This window comes from Saccopteryx bilineata, chromosome 12 (genome assembly GCF_036850765.1).
Source record: "Saccopteryx bilineata isolate mSacBil1 chromosome 12, mSacBil1_pri_phased_curated, whole genome shotgun sequence".
Classification (NCBI taxonomy): Eukaryota; Metazoa; Chordata; class Mammalia; order Chiroptera; family Emballonuridae; genus Saccopteryx; species Saccopteryx bilineata.
The window spans coordinates 45,865,008-45,883,947 of NC_089501.1; the positions used below are offsets into that span (position 1 = coordinate 45,865,008).

Below are 18,940 nucleotides of genomic sequence, written 5' to 3' on the forward strand. Positions count from 1 at the left end.
CACCTCTAGGATGTACTCCAGCTCGACACCCCTTTTGTGAGCCCCCTTCAGCACAGCCGCAGCCTGCGCTATCACCTCCGTGTGGGACTGAGTTTCCTGTGCAGCTGCGAAGCCGATTATCTTTCTGAAGAGGGTTTCAGTCAAAATCATATGAGATTCCAGGCCCTGAAAGTATTCCTGCAATTTTTCAGGTAGAAAGAGGTCAGCAACTCAGTCTTACACAACCACTATGATAAAAATTGCTTCCCACGCCAAAGCTGACACTGCTCAGTTCATATACAAGTGACACCGTCCCCCCTGACCCAGGTGAGATGGGGGCTCCAGGCTCCGAACTGGCCTCTCTTGTTCCTCCACAAGTGCACCAGCCCCGTGCTGTGCTGCGGAACTCGGCACCTTCAACAGAGCCCTTCATATGTGACCAGTGCCAATAAAATCCGCTGCCCTGGGAGCCCTTCATCTCTGTGGTCTGGGCTTCCTTTCTGTCCTGACGTGCTTGTCACTCACTCCACCACGCAAACTGGCCTCTCTTGTCCCTGGGACACATCAGCTCCCGTTGCCCATTGGCCTCTGTCTATACTCTGCTCTGACCTCACCTGACACATTCACCACTCTCCTTCCTCAATGGTGGAGCTCAAACTCTACTTTAGCTGAACCCTCGGGGCCCAGGCGGTGCTTCCTACTCTCTGCTAAGCCCACCTTGACGCATGCCGAGAGGTGTTATATATTCTTAAATTTCCCTCGGATCAGAGGTACACACCACAGAACTGTGAGCCTTGCACAATCCTACAATTGTGTTTTTGCATTGTTACTTTTTATACGTAAAAAGCCCCAGAGTAAGGGAGGAAGGGTTCATGCCATGTCCTGTTTGTAGCACCAGGGCAGAACAGAAGCGCTGGGAATTGTGATAATATTTAGTGTGTACTACGTGCCGGGCGCTCTACCCGCACCTAACAAACACATGGAATCCTTACAACAACTCCGTGAGGGAGGTAAGACTTCTTTCTCACTTAACGGATGAGGACACTGAACCAGCCAGTCTATGTACCTTGCCCAAGGTCACTGCAGAGCTAGCTCTCCCTTAGAAAATGCTCTGATCTGGAGAAGCCAAAATCATTCTTCTTAAATAACCCCAAATTATTCTATCGTGGAATCTTCAAGTTGGAAGAGAACTTGGAGGTCACTGAGCTCAACAGTCCCAGAATACTGACCTTCCTTTTACAACCCCACCTCCCCCCGGACAGCCTTGGATGGGCTTCTCAGGGCCAGGGGGCTGTCCGTGCAATGGCAGCTTGCTCCTTTCAGAGTTCTTCAGCTATTGAGCTTTACTTCTCTGTCATTTAAATTCATTGATCCCAGTTTCTCCTCTGGAATAACTCAGGAGATATTTTATTACTAACGTCAAAGAGCTGAGAAAAACCAGCTGTGAACTTTAAAGCCATGTTTTTAAAGCCAAATGATAAGGTTTGAATAAATCACGAAGATTTGGACAAAAAACCCTCTGGGAAAAATAACAAGAAGTAAAATTCAAAAAAAAAATCCACTTTAGAAGCCACCAAAAAGCTACATGATGGTAGAATATTAACCATCTATAACCCAATTGGATTTTAAAGTCTCCGTATAAAGAATTACCAGAGTCTGAGAGTCTGGGGTTCCACACTGGCAAAACTGCTCTTTCTGTAACAATTGCTAATGATGCAAGAATTAGGTTTGTGTGCACATTGAATGGGCATGCCTGGAGTAAGGAGTAGTGTTTAACTTGAACTTGATATATAACATGTAAGGATGGAGCAATCCTAGGCTTATCAAATTTGATTATGTAGCAAAAGGAGCTGCTGTTTCTAGGAGGAAACTCATGAGGCCGATAGCACTCAGAGGAACACATGCTTTATGGCCAGAAGAACCAGGTGATGCACATTAGAGACAGAAACCCAGTCCCAGAGCAGAGTGGGCAGTCCCTGACCAGGGACAAGGAAGGCAGAGAGAGCGCCGAGGACTAGATGAGCAAATGGGCATAAAGGGCACCCCAAAACAGAAGCAGTCAAGCAGGAAGCCGGACACAATGGAAGGGAGTCCCCCAGTTTCCCATTGATTGCAGTTTCTGAGAGAAAGTATGGCTAATACTACTAAGGAGGTGATAATTAAAATTACTGAGAAGGTTGGTAACTCCTTTTGTGACTTATAAAATTATAGACCATATCCTCTGTAACTGTTCCGCGCTCCTGAACGCCGGTGGGTTTGAGTATACATTTGTTGACCCTTTTAAAGATGAACTGATATAAGTAGGAACCCCTAAAAGATTGAAAGTACTGGGTTTTGCTAAAGATATATCAGTAAGGGAGACTATTCTTTCACGAGTCTGCTCTTTCTCTCTGTACCTTATGTTTATCAAGGAGCTGCTGGACTTCCTGTTTGGAAGACACAATCATTTTCTGGTCGCCGGCCACCTTCTCTTGTCCAGTTTCCAGCAGGTCAGCCAGATCCTGCAGAGCCCTCTCATACTGACTCTGGAGCGCAAGGTTCTGGTTCAGCCCACTCCGCCGAGAGCCGATGGTCATCATCAGCTCGTCGTACATGTCCTGAGAAACAGAGACAGCAGCGTTCACTCTCAGGTCACGTCTTGGCTCCTCGGAAAATACAGCACCTGGGCAAAGCCGCGCCCCGAGGACGCTCTTCGGGCGTCTGTCGATGGTAATGCACTGCATCTGGACATCTGGACACCTGCTTTCCTTAGCATCCTCCCTTCAAAGACTTCTTCAAAAAAGGATAAGCTTGGCCCTGGCCGGTTGGCTCAGCGGTAGAGCATCAGCCTGGCGTGTGGGGGACCTGGGTTCGATTCCCGGCCAGGGCACATAAGAGAAGCACCCATTTGCTTCTCCACCCCCGCCCATTTCCTTCCTCTCTGTCTCTCTCTTCCCCTCCCGCAGCCAAGGCTCCATTGAAGCAAAGATGGCCCGGGCCCTGGGGATGGCTCCTTGGCCTCTGCCCCAGGCGCTAGAGTGGCTCTGGTCGTGGCAGAGCGACGCCCCGGAGGGGCAGAGCATCGCCCCCTGGTGGGCAGAGCGTTGCCCCTGGTGGGCGTGCCGGGTGGATCCCGGTCGGGCGCATGCGGGAGTCTGTCTGACTGTCTCTCCCCATTTCCAGCTTCAGAAAAATACAAAAAAAAAAAAAAATATATATATATATATATATATATATATATATGGGATAAGCTAATTTTTTTTTTAACATTGCAATGGCTATGCAAAAACGTTGCCTGAAAATGGCAGAGGAGGCGGGTTAGACCGCTATCTCCTGGTAAGATGTGGGGTTAAGATGTTGAAAACTTGCAATTCTGGATTTTATAATGTTCTCAACATTTATATAATTTTAGGGTAATTGACTATAATATTTTTACCATTTTATCTGCTACATAATAATCAGATTTGGGACTATTCTCCAAATGAAGAGCTTGGGAAACAAAGGCGTTTAATATGAGCTGAAAGACTTTAAGACTTGAAAAGGCGGTGTTTTTGCCAAATGTGGCGAAGTAAATAAATATTTAACTGGAAAGATGTTTTCGGAGATGCTGATACACCAAACACAAAATTTATTTGAGCCATATGGACCTGCTTAATATATCATGGGTAAGGTCTAGCAGGCCAAAATGTTCAATCTGGAAAAGTTCAACTTTAATGCCTATTTACAACGGTGACGTTTGACTTTTACATCTGACATTTAAGCACCGCTGGAAAATTGTCTAAAAAGGACCAAGTGGGGGCAGTGGGCTCTTGACATTGTGAAATGTTAGATAGTGGAATGAGAGGCTTAAAATAAAAATGCTCTGTTAAGATAAGAGCTATTGTATTTTCTCAAAAGGAAGCACTTGTGACCCTGTGCTTGGCTTCATTCTAGTAATTCCTCAACAGTCTGTAATACAGTGCACAGAGAAAATGTGTGTGTGTCACTATATACACAATTTTTTCTTAATATAACTTAAATAAGTTGTTTGTCAATGGCTACATTTTTCTGGCCTAATATCCCAATATCTCCCTAACACCTTGATGTCAGGTTCTTTCCTAAGTGCCAGATCTAGAAAAGCAAAGTAACCTAGGGTTAGCCTCTGCTCGGTCTGTTTAAATTAAACTACCTCCTAGTTTAATCCTTTTTGGTTCTGGAATTGAAACAATGTTCCTCTTCTATTCAGACATGTATGAAAGATAAACTATAGTTTTGAATAACTGATAAAAACCACTTTTTACAAAAAGTATTAGCTTGAGTATTTTTTTTTCCTTTAAAACAGTATTTGGGGGCATATTACAAAACAGAGTAGATATCCCTTTTTTAACTTTTTTAGGTTGTACTGATGAATATACCACAACGAGACTACACCACAATGCTTAGCCATTGGAATAATAATAAATGTCGGGCGGGGGTGGGGGGGGCATCTTCGCATCTTAGAAGCATGAGAATACAATTTATTTTATTGCATTAAACATGGTGAAAATTTTGGAAAATTTTCTAAGAGTCATTTGGAAGAAAGAGTAGAACTTAAATGATATTAATTTTATTAAGAAAAAGCAAGAAAACAGAGAAACTAGTTTCCTCTCGACTTCTAGTTAAGACGTAGCATTGAATGCTATTGGTAAGAAGTTGTACCTGGAGTTTGGAGAGTTCTTGCAGGCCAGGCTGCTCAATCTGCAACTTGTCACCACGCTTTTTCAATTCAGCGATTCCGGCGTCCAATTCCTTTAGCCCATCCTCAGCCTGCTGTATTGCCTAGGTCAAATGTGCAATATTTCATCAAAACTTTCGCGAATAATTTCCCACGAAAAGTATGACTATCTTGTACCTTCCCTTATTCCTCTTCTGTCCACATAAAACAATATATCCAACAAAAGTCATTGCAATAAAACATAAACACCATGGTCACCTAGGATATGGAAGGGAGAAGAAAGCCCTTTATTATACTACAGATCAGCCGTCTTAAAGGTAAGGAAGGACTGAGGACAGATGGAGGGTTGGGGGAACAATAAATTCATGAATAGCAGCAACACGTAAGACAGGAGCATGATGTAGGACATCAGGAAAAGGTCTGTGCCTGGGACGGTGCTGGGGATCGCGTTCTGGTTTCCTGACATGCCGCTCTGAGCATCTTTGGAGAGAGATGCGGCGAGGCAAGAACATACGCGGCAGCATGGTCAGGGGAAGCTCACGTGAAGCAGAGACTCAAGCCATCAGCCAGTATCACAGGGGCTGCTAGAGCGAAGCCTTGTCTTCCTGGGGTGAGGTCTGCATTAGCAGGACAAGATCTCATCCTGGCCTTCCAGCAGGCAATAGTCTGTGTAGGAAGCCAGAGCAACAGGGGGACAACAGAACCACCATGCGCTAAACTGACACAAGTCGTCCCGTGAGAGCACTTCAGACACGGGAGAGGCCAGTGCACCCTGGTGCAGAATGAGGGGGCTCTGGGAAGAAACGCAACCGCACTTGCCCTTGACCAATGAAAAGAACGTGAACTCTGGATGGCAGATAAAAAAAATAAAACATGTGTCCTATTTTCTCTTCTGGATCTCCACTACCATGACAGCAAACGTTTTGTCTGCTTGTTGTTTTGGTGTGTTCCCCCCCCCCCCCCATAAATCTACAAGAACAAGGCAAAAGGAAAGAAGGCATTATGAACAACATGTTGAAAGCTGGAAATCAGAAGGCTGCATGATAACTGACTTAGGAAATCTCAGAGAGCTGAGCCCCAGTCCAGCAGGGGATCTTCACCACCACGTGGCTAGCCACAGGATTTCTGGCGCTCTGAGGAAGTGAGATGGCGCTAAATATGAAGGGTTGGCGAGAAGCTGCTTAAAGAGGCGTTAAATTCCCAGGTTCCTGTCCTCACTCCACACTGCCCCTTTCTTTCCCTGGTGAAAGACAGAACACTTGCTTTCTGGGGCAGGTAGAACAGTCCCTGGACTGAAGGGCACCAGACGGAGCCATGGGCTTGAGTGGTACTCGAGTGACAGCAGGGATAAAGTGACCGCCCAGTAACTGCTGACTGGGGGCCCTGACATCTTATACTGCAGCTAGACGTTTACTCCCAGATTGAAAAGGGGGAAAAGTATGAAAAGATCAACAGAATGACCAAAAAATCTGACACCAAGATTTTCTAACAGACAGCCCACACTGACTGCCTCCGGGAAATCTCAACATTGTCAAGCCTTATCCATCCCTCACGTGGCCACTTAGCTGTTTAGTTCCCCGTCCCAAACTGAACACACAGCAAAGGGTTTCCTGAGAAAAGCCTCCCAAAGGAAAGGTAGAAACCCAAAGAAGCAAAAGAAAAGTAAACTGGAGGGATACCACTTTTGCAGGAAAGATAAAACTTTAATATCAAAAAATAATATACCCCAGAGAGATTGCAAAAGATAATGCATCTATTAAAAAAAAAAAAAAAGACAGGATACTGTAAAAAAAAAAGATCACTTAGAAAACCAAAATGAGTTCTTGGAAAATTAAATACGAGAGAAGAAATGCAGACTCAGTAGAAAAGTTTGGCATCGAAACTGAGCAAGTTTTCCAGAAAATGGAAGACGGTTGCAGAGTAGGTGGGAGCTACATTCATCTGATCCTGGCGCCAAACTGGATCCACCGCTAAATTACAGAGCAATCAACCTCAATAACCAACCGACGGCCAGCTGAGCTGAAATACTATCACCGCGGGATTTGCAGAAGCCACACAGAGGCTGGCGAGAAGGGCGGAGGTGCGGAAAGGGTTGGCCCCCTGCACCCATGTGTGGTGCCTGAGAAGCTGGAGTGATATCTCAGCCACAAAAGTCCCCCCTGATAGGAGCGTGGGGTCTCAACCCCACACGGGGACCCCCAATCTGGAGCCAGAGAAATTAGAAGATGAGCCCGCACAGCATGGGGTGGTGAAAATCAGCGGGAATTCAGTCCGCCTAGGAGAGAAGAGAGTCTGCTGGAGACCCAGACAGTCCCTTCCCAGGGTGGAGCACTCCTACTGCTACAGCCCCAGCCTGGGGAGTGCGCTTCCCCGTCCTCCAACCACGGGCAACACCACTCTGTTGTGCTGGGGTCCTGCAGGGGGGCCGGGGGTGACAACGAGCAGGGACCTTGGGGGAGCTCTTCTTCTGGAGAAGCTCCTTGCGGAGAGTCAGGCAGTGACTGAACTGTCTGAGAGGGGACCGTTCTTCTCTCCCTGTGGCGCAGAGCTGGTGCCTCCACGGCCCGCTGAATCGCTTGGCCTGCCTTGCCACTCTGCGGCCCTGCCCTGCTGAGCTCAGGCATGCAGGGGTATCAAAGTGCTGCACAGAGCTGGGACTTTGGGAGTACCGTCTCCTGGGCAGGCTTTTGTCCAGGAATCAGACTGGAAGGTGCTGGGTTGTGCAGCTACATCCCAAGGGGGCGCTCTTATCTCCCTTGCAAGCACAGCCTGCACTGTCCTGGGAAGGGGAAGAAGTACCCACGCCTCTCCTACAGACTATCTGGATCTGCCCTCCTAAGTCCCAGTGGCCCCGCCAGGCTGAGCTCAGTTCCACCAGGGGGTGGAAAGTATGTTGCTTGGAGCTGGGATATTTGGAGTATCTCCTTTGGACACTATTGTCTGGGACCTGGACGAAGTGCTTGAACTTCTACTGGAGGCTTGGTGGTATCACCCCCAACAGGAAACTCTTTTGATCTGTTACCATAGCCCCAGAGGCTCTGCTCTGATGAGTTTGCTCCTGCAGAGGGGACAGCTGGCTGCACCAAACCTGAACCTGTAGTGCCTCCCTTCTGGAGGTGCTAGAGTTGGAGACCCTGGCAGAGACTGCATGGTTTGGCTCTAGAGTAGGGGCGATGTTTCCTTTACTGAGTGCCTGATCATGTGGCCTCCAAATAGTAGACCCACAAATTCCATCTTCTCAAGCCCAGTCATCCTACTTTACTGAGCTTGTGACCCATGTAAAGCTCTGTGGGTTATGGCCAGCCTGGGCCCACTCTACAGTCATTCTTGAGAAGGCTCTGGAAGAAGACAAGGCAACCTCAGGGAAGGTGCAGTAGCTGACAGGTGGAGGTGGACCTCGGTGAGCCTCAGAACTCTTATAGATCTGCCCCCAGATCTAAGCAGGAGGAAGCCAACCCTTCTACACAGATTGGCCTGTCTCCTGCACACCTAGGCCCAGTAGATGAAGCCACAGTAAATAATGTAGTCACTACACACAGGTAGTTCAAGACTGGTTACAGGCAGCATCTAACATCGATCTGCACTGTAATCCTGCTCAAGAGGACCCAGAACTAATACAACCAGTGGTGGGCTTCAGACCACACCAGAACTCAATCCAACTAGCCACATAAGCGGCGTACACAATGGGGGATTCTGGTAGGCACCAGACCCTGTTGAAAGATCAGGGGGCAGCCCCTGCACAATGACTCATACACAGGGATCTATATCCTTATAGTCAGCAGCCTTGAAGGGTTAAATTGATTCACAAAAGGTCCAACAGCATTCAAAACTCAACTACAACAGATGGGTGTACATACCCACAAGAAACATTCGTAGGGCACTGAGTTCAGGTGATCTGGAAGACTGTGCCACTGAGCCCATCAAGATACCTACATCATGAAATCATCATGACAAGTTTGGGGGTCATAGCAGATCTAATACACACAGACAAACTAGGAAGACAAAGAAATATGACCCAAATAAAAGAATAAGAAAAATCCTTAGAAAAAGAATTAAAATGGAAGCAACCAAATACCAGATGCAGAGTTTAAAACAGTGGTTATAAGGATATTCCAGGACCTTAGGGGAAGAATGGATAACCTCAGTGAAACTTAAACTAAGAGACAGTAAGTATTAAAAAGAACATAAAAACTGTAAAAAAGGAATCAGTCAGAAATAAAGAATACAACATCTGAAATAAGGTATGCACTAGAAGAAATCAATACCAGGTTAGATAAAGCAGAGGATCAAATCAGTGTTTCAGAGGACAAGACAGCAGTCAGCACCAAAGCAAACCATCAAAAAGAAAAGAGAATTTTTAAAAAATGAGCTAAGTTGAAGGGATCTCTGGGACAACATCAAGCATAACAACATTGGCTTCATGGGGGTACCAGAAGGAGAAGAGAATGAGCAAGATATAAAGAACATATTTGAATAAATAATGCCTGAAAACTTTCATAATCCAGTAAAGGAAAAAGTCACACAAATTCAAGAAGCATAGAGAGTCCCAATCAACAAAAATAATCCAGGCCAGAAGAGAATGGCATGAAATATTCAAAGTGAAAAAAAGTAAGGACCAACAACCAAGATTACTCTATGCAGCAAGGCTATCATTTAAAAATTGAAGGTGAAATAAAGTGCTTCCCAGATTTAAGAAGAAGAAAAAGAAAAAAAAATAGAGAAATACATAGGTATAAAGAATAAAACGGCAACAAATAGGTTGCCTATCAATAACTTTAAACATAAACTGATTAAATGCTCTAATCAAAAGACACAGGGTTGCAGATGGAAAAGAGAACATAACATATACATATATACACATACACACATAATCATATACATACACACATATATATATTGTCTATAAGAGACCCACTTCAGAACAAAAGATACACACAAACTGAAAGTAAAGAGATGGAAAAAAAATAACCCATGCAAATAGAAAAAAAATGCTAGGGTAGCAATACTTACATCTGACAAAACAGACTTCAAAACAAAGTCTAGGCCCTGGCTGGTTAGCTCAGTGGTAGAGCATCAGCCCGGCATGTGGAAGTACCAGGTTTGATTCCCGGTCAGGGCACACAGGAGAAGTGCCCATCTTCTTCTCCACCCTTGCCTCTCTCACTTTTCTCTGTCTCTCTTCTGCTCCCCTCCTGCTGCCATGGCTTGATTAGAGTGAGTTGGCCCTGGGCGCTGAAGATGGTTCTATGGCCTCTGCCTCAGGCGCTAAAAAATGGTTCTGGTTGCAAGGAAACAAGGGCCCCAGATTGGCAGAGCATCGCCTCCTAGTGGGCTTGTGGGGTAGATCCCAGTTGGGGCACATGCGGGAGTCTATTTTCTCCTCTGTTCCTCTCATCAAAAAAACAAAAGAAGGCCCTGGCCGGTTGGCTCAGTGGTGGAGCATCGGCCTGGTGTGCAGAAGTCCCGGGTTCGATTCCCGGCCAGGGCACACAGGAGAAGCGCCCATCTGCTTCTCCACCCCTTCCCCTCTCCTTTCTCTCTGTCTCTCTCTTCCCCTCCCGCAGCGAGGCTCCATTGGAGCAAAGATGGCCTGGGTGCTGGGGATGGCTCCTTGGCCTCTGCCCCAGGCGCTGGAGTGGCTCTGGTCGCAGCGGAGCAATGCCCCGGAGGGGCAGAGCATCGCCCGCTGGTGGGCAGAGCGTCGCCCCCTGGTGGGCATGCCGGGAGGATCCTGGTCGGGCGCATGCGGGAGTCTGACTGTCTCTCCCCGATTCCAGCTTCAGAAAAAATAAATAAAGAAAAAAAGAAAAAAAAAGGAAAACAACAAAAAAAAAACAAAGTCCATAGCAAGAGACGAAGAAAGTCACTGCATAATGCTAAAGGGATTGAGCTAACAAGAGGATATAACCCTTGCAAACACATATGCACCCAACACAAGAGCATCAAAAAATATATAGAAAATCTTGAAGAACATCAAAGGACACATCAACTTCAATACAGTTATCGCAATGGGGATTGTAACACCCCATTGACATCAATGGAAAAAGCTTCCAGACAGAAAATCAATGAGGCAACAGTGACCTTAAATGACACACTGGGTCAGATGGATTTAATTGATATTTACAGAACATTTCATCCCAGAGCAGCAGACTATACATCTTCTCAAGTGCACATGGAACATTCTCAAAGATAGACCACATGCTAGGACACAAAATAAGTCTTAATAAATTCAAGACATATCACCATTTTCTCTGACCACAATGGTATGAAACTAGATATCAATTACTATTAAAAAAAAAAACAACCACTGAAAAACATTTAAACACATGGAGGCTAAAAATCATGTTATTAAAAAATGGCTTAATAACAAAATCAAGGAAGAAATCAAGTTACCTGGAATCAAGTGAAAATGAACACACAAACAAACCAAAATCTATGGGACATGACAAAAACATTCCTGAGAAGGAAGTTCATACCTTACAGGCCTACCTCAAGAAGCAAGAAAAATCTCAAATGAACAGTCTAACCCAACACCTAAAAGAACTAGAAAAAGAACAAGAAACAAAGCCCAGAGTGTGTCGAAGGAAAAAAATAATAAAGATTAGAATGGGAATAAATGACAAAGAGACTATATATATATATTGTAGTCTCTTATATATAGAGACTATATATATATAGTAGTCTCATATATATATATATATATATATATAGAGAGAGAGAGAGAGAGAGAGAGAGATGGAGAGATAAATATATCAATGAAACTAAGAGCTGGTTCTTTGATAATAAACAAGATTGACAAACCTTTAACTAGACTCATCAAGAAAAAAGGAGGACCCAAATAAATAAAATCATAAATGAAAAAATAGAAGTAAAAATTGATACCACAGAAATACAAAGGACTGTAAGAAAATACTATAAACTATATGCCAACAAATTTGACAACCTGGAAAAAATGGATACATTTCTAAAAACATACAATTCTCCGTATCTGAATCAGGAAAATTCAGAAAATCTGAATAGACTGATTACAACATATGAAACTGAAACAGTAAACAAAAAACTCTTAGCAAACTAAGGTCCTAGACCAGATGGCTTCACAGGCAAATTTACCCAACTTTCCAAGAACTGACACCTATCTTCAAACTAATCCAAAATATTCAAGAGGATGGAAAACGTCCAAGCTCTTTTTATGAGGCCAGCATTATCTTAATTTTAAAAACAAATAAAGATACTACAAAGAAAGAAAATTATAGACCAATATCTCTGATGAACATTAATGCTAAAGTCCTCAACAAAATATTAGCAAACTGTAGATAATAAACCATGATTAAGTGGGATTTATTCCAGAGATACGAGATTGGTACAATATTTGTAAATCAATAAACATGATACATCACATAAAAAAATGAAGAGTAACAATCACATGAACATATCAATAGATGCAGAAAAAGGATTTGATAAAATCCAGCAATCAGCTTGACTGGTGGTGGCGCAGTGCATAGAGCATTGGACTGGGATGCGGAGGACCCAGGTTTGAGACCCTGAGGTCACCAGCTTGAGCGCAGGCTCATTTGGTTTGAGCAAAGCTCACCAGCTTGGACCCAAGGTCGCTGGCTAGAGCAAGGGATTACTCGGTCTACTGTAGCCCCACGGTCAAGGCACATATGAGAGAGCAATCAATGAACAACTAAGGTCACAACAAAAAACTAATGATTGATGCTCTCATCTCTCTCTGTTCCTGTCCGTCTGTCCCTATCTATCCCTCTCTCTGACTCTCTCTCTGTCTCTGCAAAAAACAACAACAAAAAAAAACCCCAAAAAACAAACAAAAAACACAAAATCCAGCAATCATTTATGATAAAAACTCTCAGCAAACTGTGAATATAGGGATTAAAACTCAATATAAAAAAAAAAAAAAACAAAAAAAAAAAACTCAATATAATAAAAGCCATATATTACAAATCCACAGTCAACATCATTCTCAATGAGCAAAATCTACAATCGTTTCCCTTAAGACAGGGAACAAGACAAGAATGTCTGCTTTCACCACTTTCATTCAACATAGTCCTGGAAGCACTAGGCACAGCAGTTAGACAAGAAGAAGAAATAAAAGGTATCCAAATTGGAAAGAAGGAAGTAAAACTGTCATTATTTGCAGATGACATGGTACAGTACATAGAAAACCGTAAAGACTCCACCAAAAAACTACTAGATCTAATAAATAAATCTGGCAAAGTAGCACGAAACAAAATTAGTGTTCAGAAATCAGGGGACATTTTTATACATCTGATAATGAACTGTCAGAGAATTAAGAAAATAATACCACTTAATATTGCAAAAAGAAAAAAGTACCTAGAAATAAAGTTAACCCAGGATGTAAAAGGTCTACCTTATATGAAAAATTATAAGATACTAAAGAAAAAACTGAGGAAGATACAAATAAGTGGAAGCATATACTATGTTCATGGATAGGAAAAATTAGCATCATTAAAATGTCCATACTACCCAAAGCAATCTACAGATACAACACTATTCTTATTGAAATACCAATGGCATAGCTCATAGATCTAGAAAAAATATTCCAAAAATGTATATGGAAACACAACAGACCTTGAGTAGCCTCAGCAATCTTGAGAAAGAAAAACAGTTGGAGTTATCAAACTATCTGATATCACACAATACTATAAGGCCATAGTAATAAAAACAGCACAAGGATCAATTGGCAGAAAGATTAACATATAGCTCAATGGAACAGAATAGAGAGCACAGCAATAAACCCACAGCCTTATGGTCTATTAATATTTGATACTTCTGCTGCAGGTAATCTATGCCTCTTCTGAATGTCCACAGTGCTTCTTCTGTATCACCACCAGGACAGTTTGACTTCCTGCTTAGGTCACTGACACCTTTCCTCAGCTTATATTTCCTAGTTCGGTGCAAATAGAAGTGAAAAAGTCAATGTAACCTGGCCAGCTATTTAAAACACAACATGTGACAAACAAAATGCCATAGTAAACCCTTAATCTTTCCTAGACTATTTCTGACATTTCATAGTAAACCTGATCTACTCTATGCATTTGCTCTTCTGGAAAAAGGCAACTGTAAATACCTCTATCTGCTCCGCCACGGGCTGTTCAAATACATTCGCCAGTTTCTGCAGAAGGATGTATTTGTTGTCAGCCAGTGATGTAAACAGCACCTTTAGATCATTCTAGGGAGGAGAAGGAAAAGGAAGACTTAACACATGCCCTGGGGAATTCAATATAACACATGGTCTTAGAAACAATATGCAGGTATAGGAATTTTATGTCCAAAAAAAACCCCTAAAAAACAATACTGTTCTATGGGAAGGTGAAAGAAATTGGTAACAATTTATCCAAGAGCTGAAATAGATTTTTGAAGCATTTATTACACAAACCATTTCCAATACAATATAAATGGAGACATATAGTATACAAATAAAAAAGCAATATTGGTTATCTTAATATTGTTATGTCTGAGATAAATGTGCACATTTAAGCATTCCAGCAGAAATATTCCACTAATGACTTCTATGTAGTAAAACAAACTACAGTTTTTTTTACCTCAATTTGGGGAAAAAATATGATTCTTAAAAATAATATGATTCCCTTTTTCCCTCTCCTCTCCTCTCTCTTTCCCTCACTTTCTGCTTTCCCCTAATTTCAAAGAATTTGCCCAAGCTTATATAAAGCCATCCAGAAGTTTAGAAAATAACTACCCATAATGACCAAAGATATATTAAGAGATAAAACCAAAAGACTTTATTCAAGCTTTTCGTTCATAAACATTATTTTTACTTAAAAGGCCAAATATATTTTATATTGAGTTAGATTTGTACAAAAATGAGGTAACTGTCAGAATTTTGGTCCTCAATTCTAAAGGGAACAATGAACTGGAACAAAATTCTAATGATAATTTGTTTAATTCTCCCAAATAGCAGCAAATAAGCTCTATTTCTTATTGACCAGCAAATGTATGTGACGAGCTGGCTGACTCATCACACCCTTAACGGGGGCAAGTCAGACACATCTGCACACCAGCAAGATAAATATTCTGACTATTGCCCGAGGAGAAGGATGATCATACCAAGGAAGGAAAAATAAAATCTTCAGGGTTGTGTGGGCACATCATCACACAAAACACAAGACTAAGGAGCAAAATAGTGGTGGACTGTGCAGTAAAAAACATTTTAACAAGCACTGAATAGGAGAATTAGAAAAAAAGCAGTAACTATCACTAACCAAAACCCAAACCAATCTGCAAACTTATTGCAGATGAAATAGGAAAATGTTATAACAGGACTGGAAAAATGGGGCTAGAAATGAGGGTTTTGCTTATGAAATAATGATAATGTTTGTGTTATCCAGCTGTGTGCAGGATGAAGCCATGTGGGGCCACCAGAATGATGACACATTTAGCTGGCTGTTTGCATAGGGAAAAATGTTTCCCATTCACTTGAACAGATTCTAAAGAAATAAAGTCTCTTACCTATTAATATTTAAGACATTAGTTCAGTTCATCAAAATGAGCAGAGATATGTGTAAATAACATAACATGGGTTAGAAATAAAGAATGTGTACATATTTCCTGTATATCGTCTTTACATTTTAACAGCATATTTTCTATCTTTATTATATTTTACTCAAGATTATAGGAAACAGTTCACTTTTCTAAAAGCTACACTACTGGAAGGAACATGTCAGGAAGACAGAAAATCAGAGAACATGATTGATTTAAAAATTAATAAATAAAAGACTTTGAGGTACTGATAACCATAAAAATGTCGATAGTTTCTTAAAAATGAAAACCCAAAGGCTTTAACCATTTCCTATTACTACATTTGTGATATGTAAAAGTAATTAAGCTATTTATCCATTACACACATAACAGACATGACAATTATTTTTTTCTTATAGTCACTAGAATGACTTGCATAGCATAAGGAGGCAGGACTCTAGCTAGCTGTTTGCAAAACAGCCCCGCATAAAGTTTCAAGTTTTAAAATCATTTTTTGCTGCCTCCCTCACTTAATAAAAAATTCATTTTTTATTATTTAAATAACTTGAAATACTCAACTAAAAAAATGCCCAGAAATTTTATTTGGGGGCAAGTCTATGGGTAAACATTCTTTACATACAGAAGAGTTGATAAACAATTTGATTCCACGTAGACAGATACATCTATATAACATCTACACACTCTTCCCTACTGCCTGTTGGGTATTGGATAATGTTAGCAGTCTGGCCAAAGCTAATATTCAAAGGTTAAATGGAAAATGAAGGCATACCACTCCAATAACTATTGAGTACTGACAACAGACCATGGGCTTGGTGTGAAGTAAAATAAAATGGTTTGTGACTTGAACTCTTTCAATTAAATTAGAACACTAACATTTCAGAATAGTAGTTTTCATTCTTGAGGTGGCCATAACAAGTAGAAACTTGTGGGGGAAAAAGAGCAGTAGAAAACATGCACTGGCTAGCTAGCTCAGTTGGTTAGAGCATTGTCCAGCATCATCCCAATATGCCAGGTTGCGGGTTCGATCCCTGGTTAGGGCACATATAAGATCAACAAATGAATGCATAAATAAGTGGAATAACAAACCTCTCTCCCTCTCTTTCTCTATCTCTCTCTCAAATCAATTTTAATAAATAAAATTAAATTAAAAAAAGAAAAATAGAGAATGTAATTTAAAGAGAATTTTATGATATGTTTTCCTCTTGGTCCCCCACACAAAGTAAGTTCCAGGGCATTTCATTGCTTGGTTCACATTTTACTCTCACTGACTCTAATAACCAATAAAAATCTCAGCGTACCGAAGACACTGGCACACTAAAGGCAACTTGAACAAGGGAAATATACTCCCAAGTGACAAACATATTTGCACTTTTCACCCACCTCGTTCATGGCTGACAGGCTACAATCTTGTCAAAACTCAGTGCACTATTTTATGCAAGATAAATTTTAAAGTAATCAGACAAGTTTCCATCAGATTCACAACAATGTTTCTGATGTGCCATACAGTGTATACATGTCCATGCAATGAGATTTTGCAAGCAAAGCCAAATGCCCAAGGAATCAACCCCAGCTTTTCTTAACTCCAAGTGAAGTGCTCATTTCTCTCTATGTGCTACACAACATAACACATACAAATGCTACAAGTCATTCTTCTAGCCAAAGACTTGCATAACCAATTGCCCACAATGACCATTCCCCTGATGCCTTAATTCTACCCCATATCCACCAGCAACTCAGTCTGGCTCGTTGGTCAGTGGAACTGCTGTCCACCAGCCTTCTGTCAGCCCATGCCCCCAGATGCTCAGGTTGGAATCCCCCTTTCCTTCATTCCCCATATCCAAACATCACCACACGCTTTCCAAACAGTTCAACCTTCAATATACATCTTGACTAGGTCTACTATTCTCCATTTCCTCTTCTGTCAGCCTAATAATATAAAATACAAAAATAACACTGGGGAACAATTTTTTTTTCTTTTTCTGTTGCATGAGGTTTTAGAACTGTTTCTATATATTTCTGCATTGCTGATTCCAAATCTGAAATCCGTGTTTTGGTGCATGCTCTAGTTTTTATGCAATTTTAATTTCTTTTTGTTACAGTTAATGGCATGCATTGGTTTTTAAATTGGAGTTAAAGGGCAACAACTCTTGGATTGAACATAACCACAAGGCAATTAATGTTTTACAAACATCACTTTTACATAATTGTAGTTGTTTTTAAATGTAAAAAATTACTATCTGATAAAACACCCTCTTATTTTGTTTTAAGATTGAATCATGGCTTCTTTGAGTTGGCGTAAATGTAAGAATAGTCCTGACACCTTCTGTTATATGTGGCTATTACACACTTAAACAACGTCAAAGGCACAATATTTCATCATTTGTGACACGTGCATATATTGCCTATTTTCAAGTTCCCCTTGGCGATCAAGACAAGAATTGGGCTTCTCATATTGTGTGTCATAATTGTGAGGAAATGCTTCATGACTGGACAAAAGGAAAATGCAAAGGAATGCCTTTTGGTATTCCCATGGTTTGGCGTGAACCTAAGGACCACAGCAGTGACTGTAATTTCTGTCCGATCCATACAAAGGGCATTGGGAAGAAAAAACAGCATATGATCGCATATCCTAATATTCCTTCAGCAATACGACCTATCCCACACTCTGAGACACTCTCAGTTCCAGTTTTCAATGGTTTTATTTCTTCTAAGGATGAAAAAAGTGAACATGGTGATCAAGTGTATTTTGATAAGATGCATGAGGAAATGGTTGTAGAATCTGAAGGGTCTTCTTCTGATGCCAAGCAGTCATTAACCCCTCAGCAGTTTAGCCAACCTGAATTGAATGACTTAGTAAGAATGACATAAAAATTGTCCTCGACTTTCTGAAGTATGAGGAGCATAACTGGATAATTTATGTGAATCTTAAATGGTAAATTTCCTGCTAGGACAACAGAGAGGTTTCATGAAGTATCCTTGCTTTCTGTGTTTGTGGGACAGCCGAGCTCAGGAGAAACACTGGACACAGAAGGAGTGGCCGAAACGTGAAGCTCTGGAAGTAGGGATGCAAAATATTGTGAATGAACCTGTAGTTAATCGAGACAGGATCATTTTTCCCCCACTTCACATCATACTTGGCTTAATGAAGCAGTTTGTTCAGGCTTTGAATAGAGAAAGTGAATGCTTTCAACATATTATTTCTGCTTTTCCTGCCTTGTCTTTCGAGAAGATAAAAGTGGGTGTATTTGATGGACCTCAAATTTGAACCCTCATACGTGATGAAGAATTTGCCAGGAAGATGAATGAGGAGAAAGCAGCATGGCAGTCTTTTGTGGCAGTTACAAAGAACTTCCTTGGCAACAAAAAAGCAGGAAACTATGAACTTCTGGTTCAAAGGATGCTGTTAGCTTTCCGCGACACTGGATATAACATGAGCATTAAGATTCACTTCTTGAACAGTCACCTTGATAAGTTTCCCGAAAATCTTGGAGCTGTTAGTGATGAGCAGACTACTGCTGGGGCATCAAATGAGATTGTCCTCAACAAGTTCACAAACGCAAGAGCTACAAACGCAAATTTTTGCCTGAATAGAATTTAAATAAGTTTTGCGCAAATTTTATGATTAAAATAAGTGTTTTAATATGTTCTATTTCGGAATTGTAGACAAATTCTGATGCAATCATATCTTTTAGTGTATTTGTGTATTTATTACATTATATAAATTATTATATTTCACAAAGATGATGCCCA

General features: G+C 41.5%; 1 protein-coding gene across 2 annotated transcripts in view; it reads right to left on the reverse strand.

The window, feature by feature from the left end:
• The window catches only part of SYNE1 (spectrin repeat containing nuclear envelope protein 1), a 445,623-nt gene that overhangs the window by 101,881 nt on the left and 324,802 nt on the right, over window positions 1-18,940 (reverse strand). For both annotated transcript variants that reach the window (XM_066248218.1, XM_066248216.1), the window contains 4 exons: window positions 13,761-13,862; window positions 4,636-4,755; window positions 2,376-2,576; window positions 4-177 (listed from right to left, as the gene is read on the reverse strand). In XM_066248218.1, coding sequence (XP_066104315.1) covers window positions 4-177; window positions 2,376-2,576; window positions 4,636-4,755; window positions 13,761-13,862 — 597 coding nt within the window. The remainder of the gene's footprint in view (window positions 1-3; window positions 178-2,375; window positions 2,577-4,635; window positions 4,756-13,760; window positions 13,863-18,940) is intronic.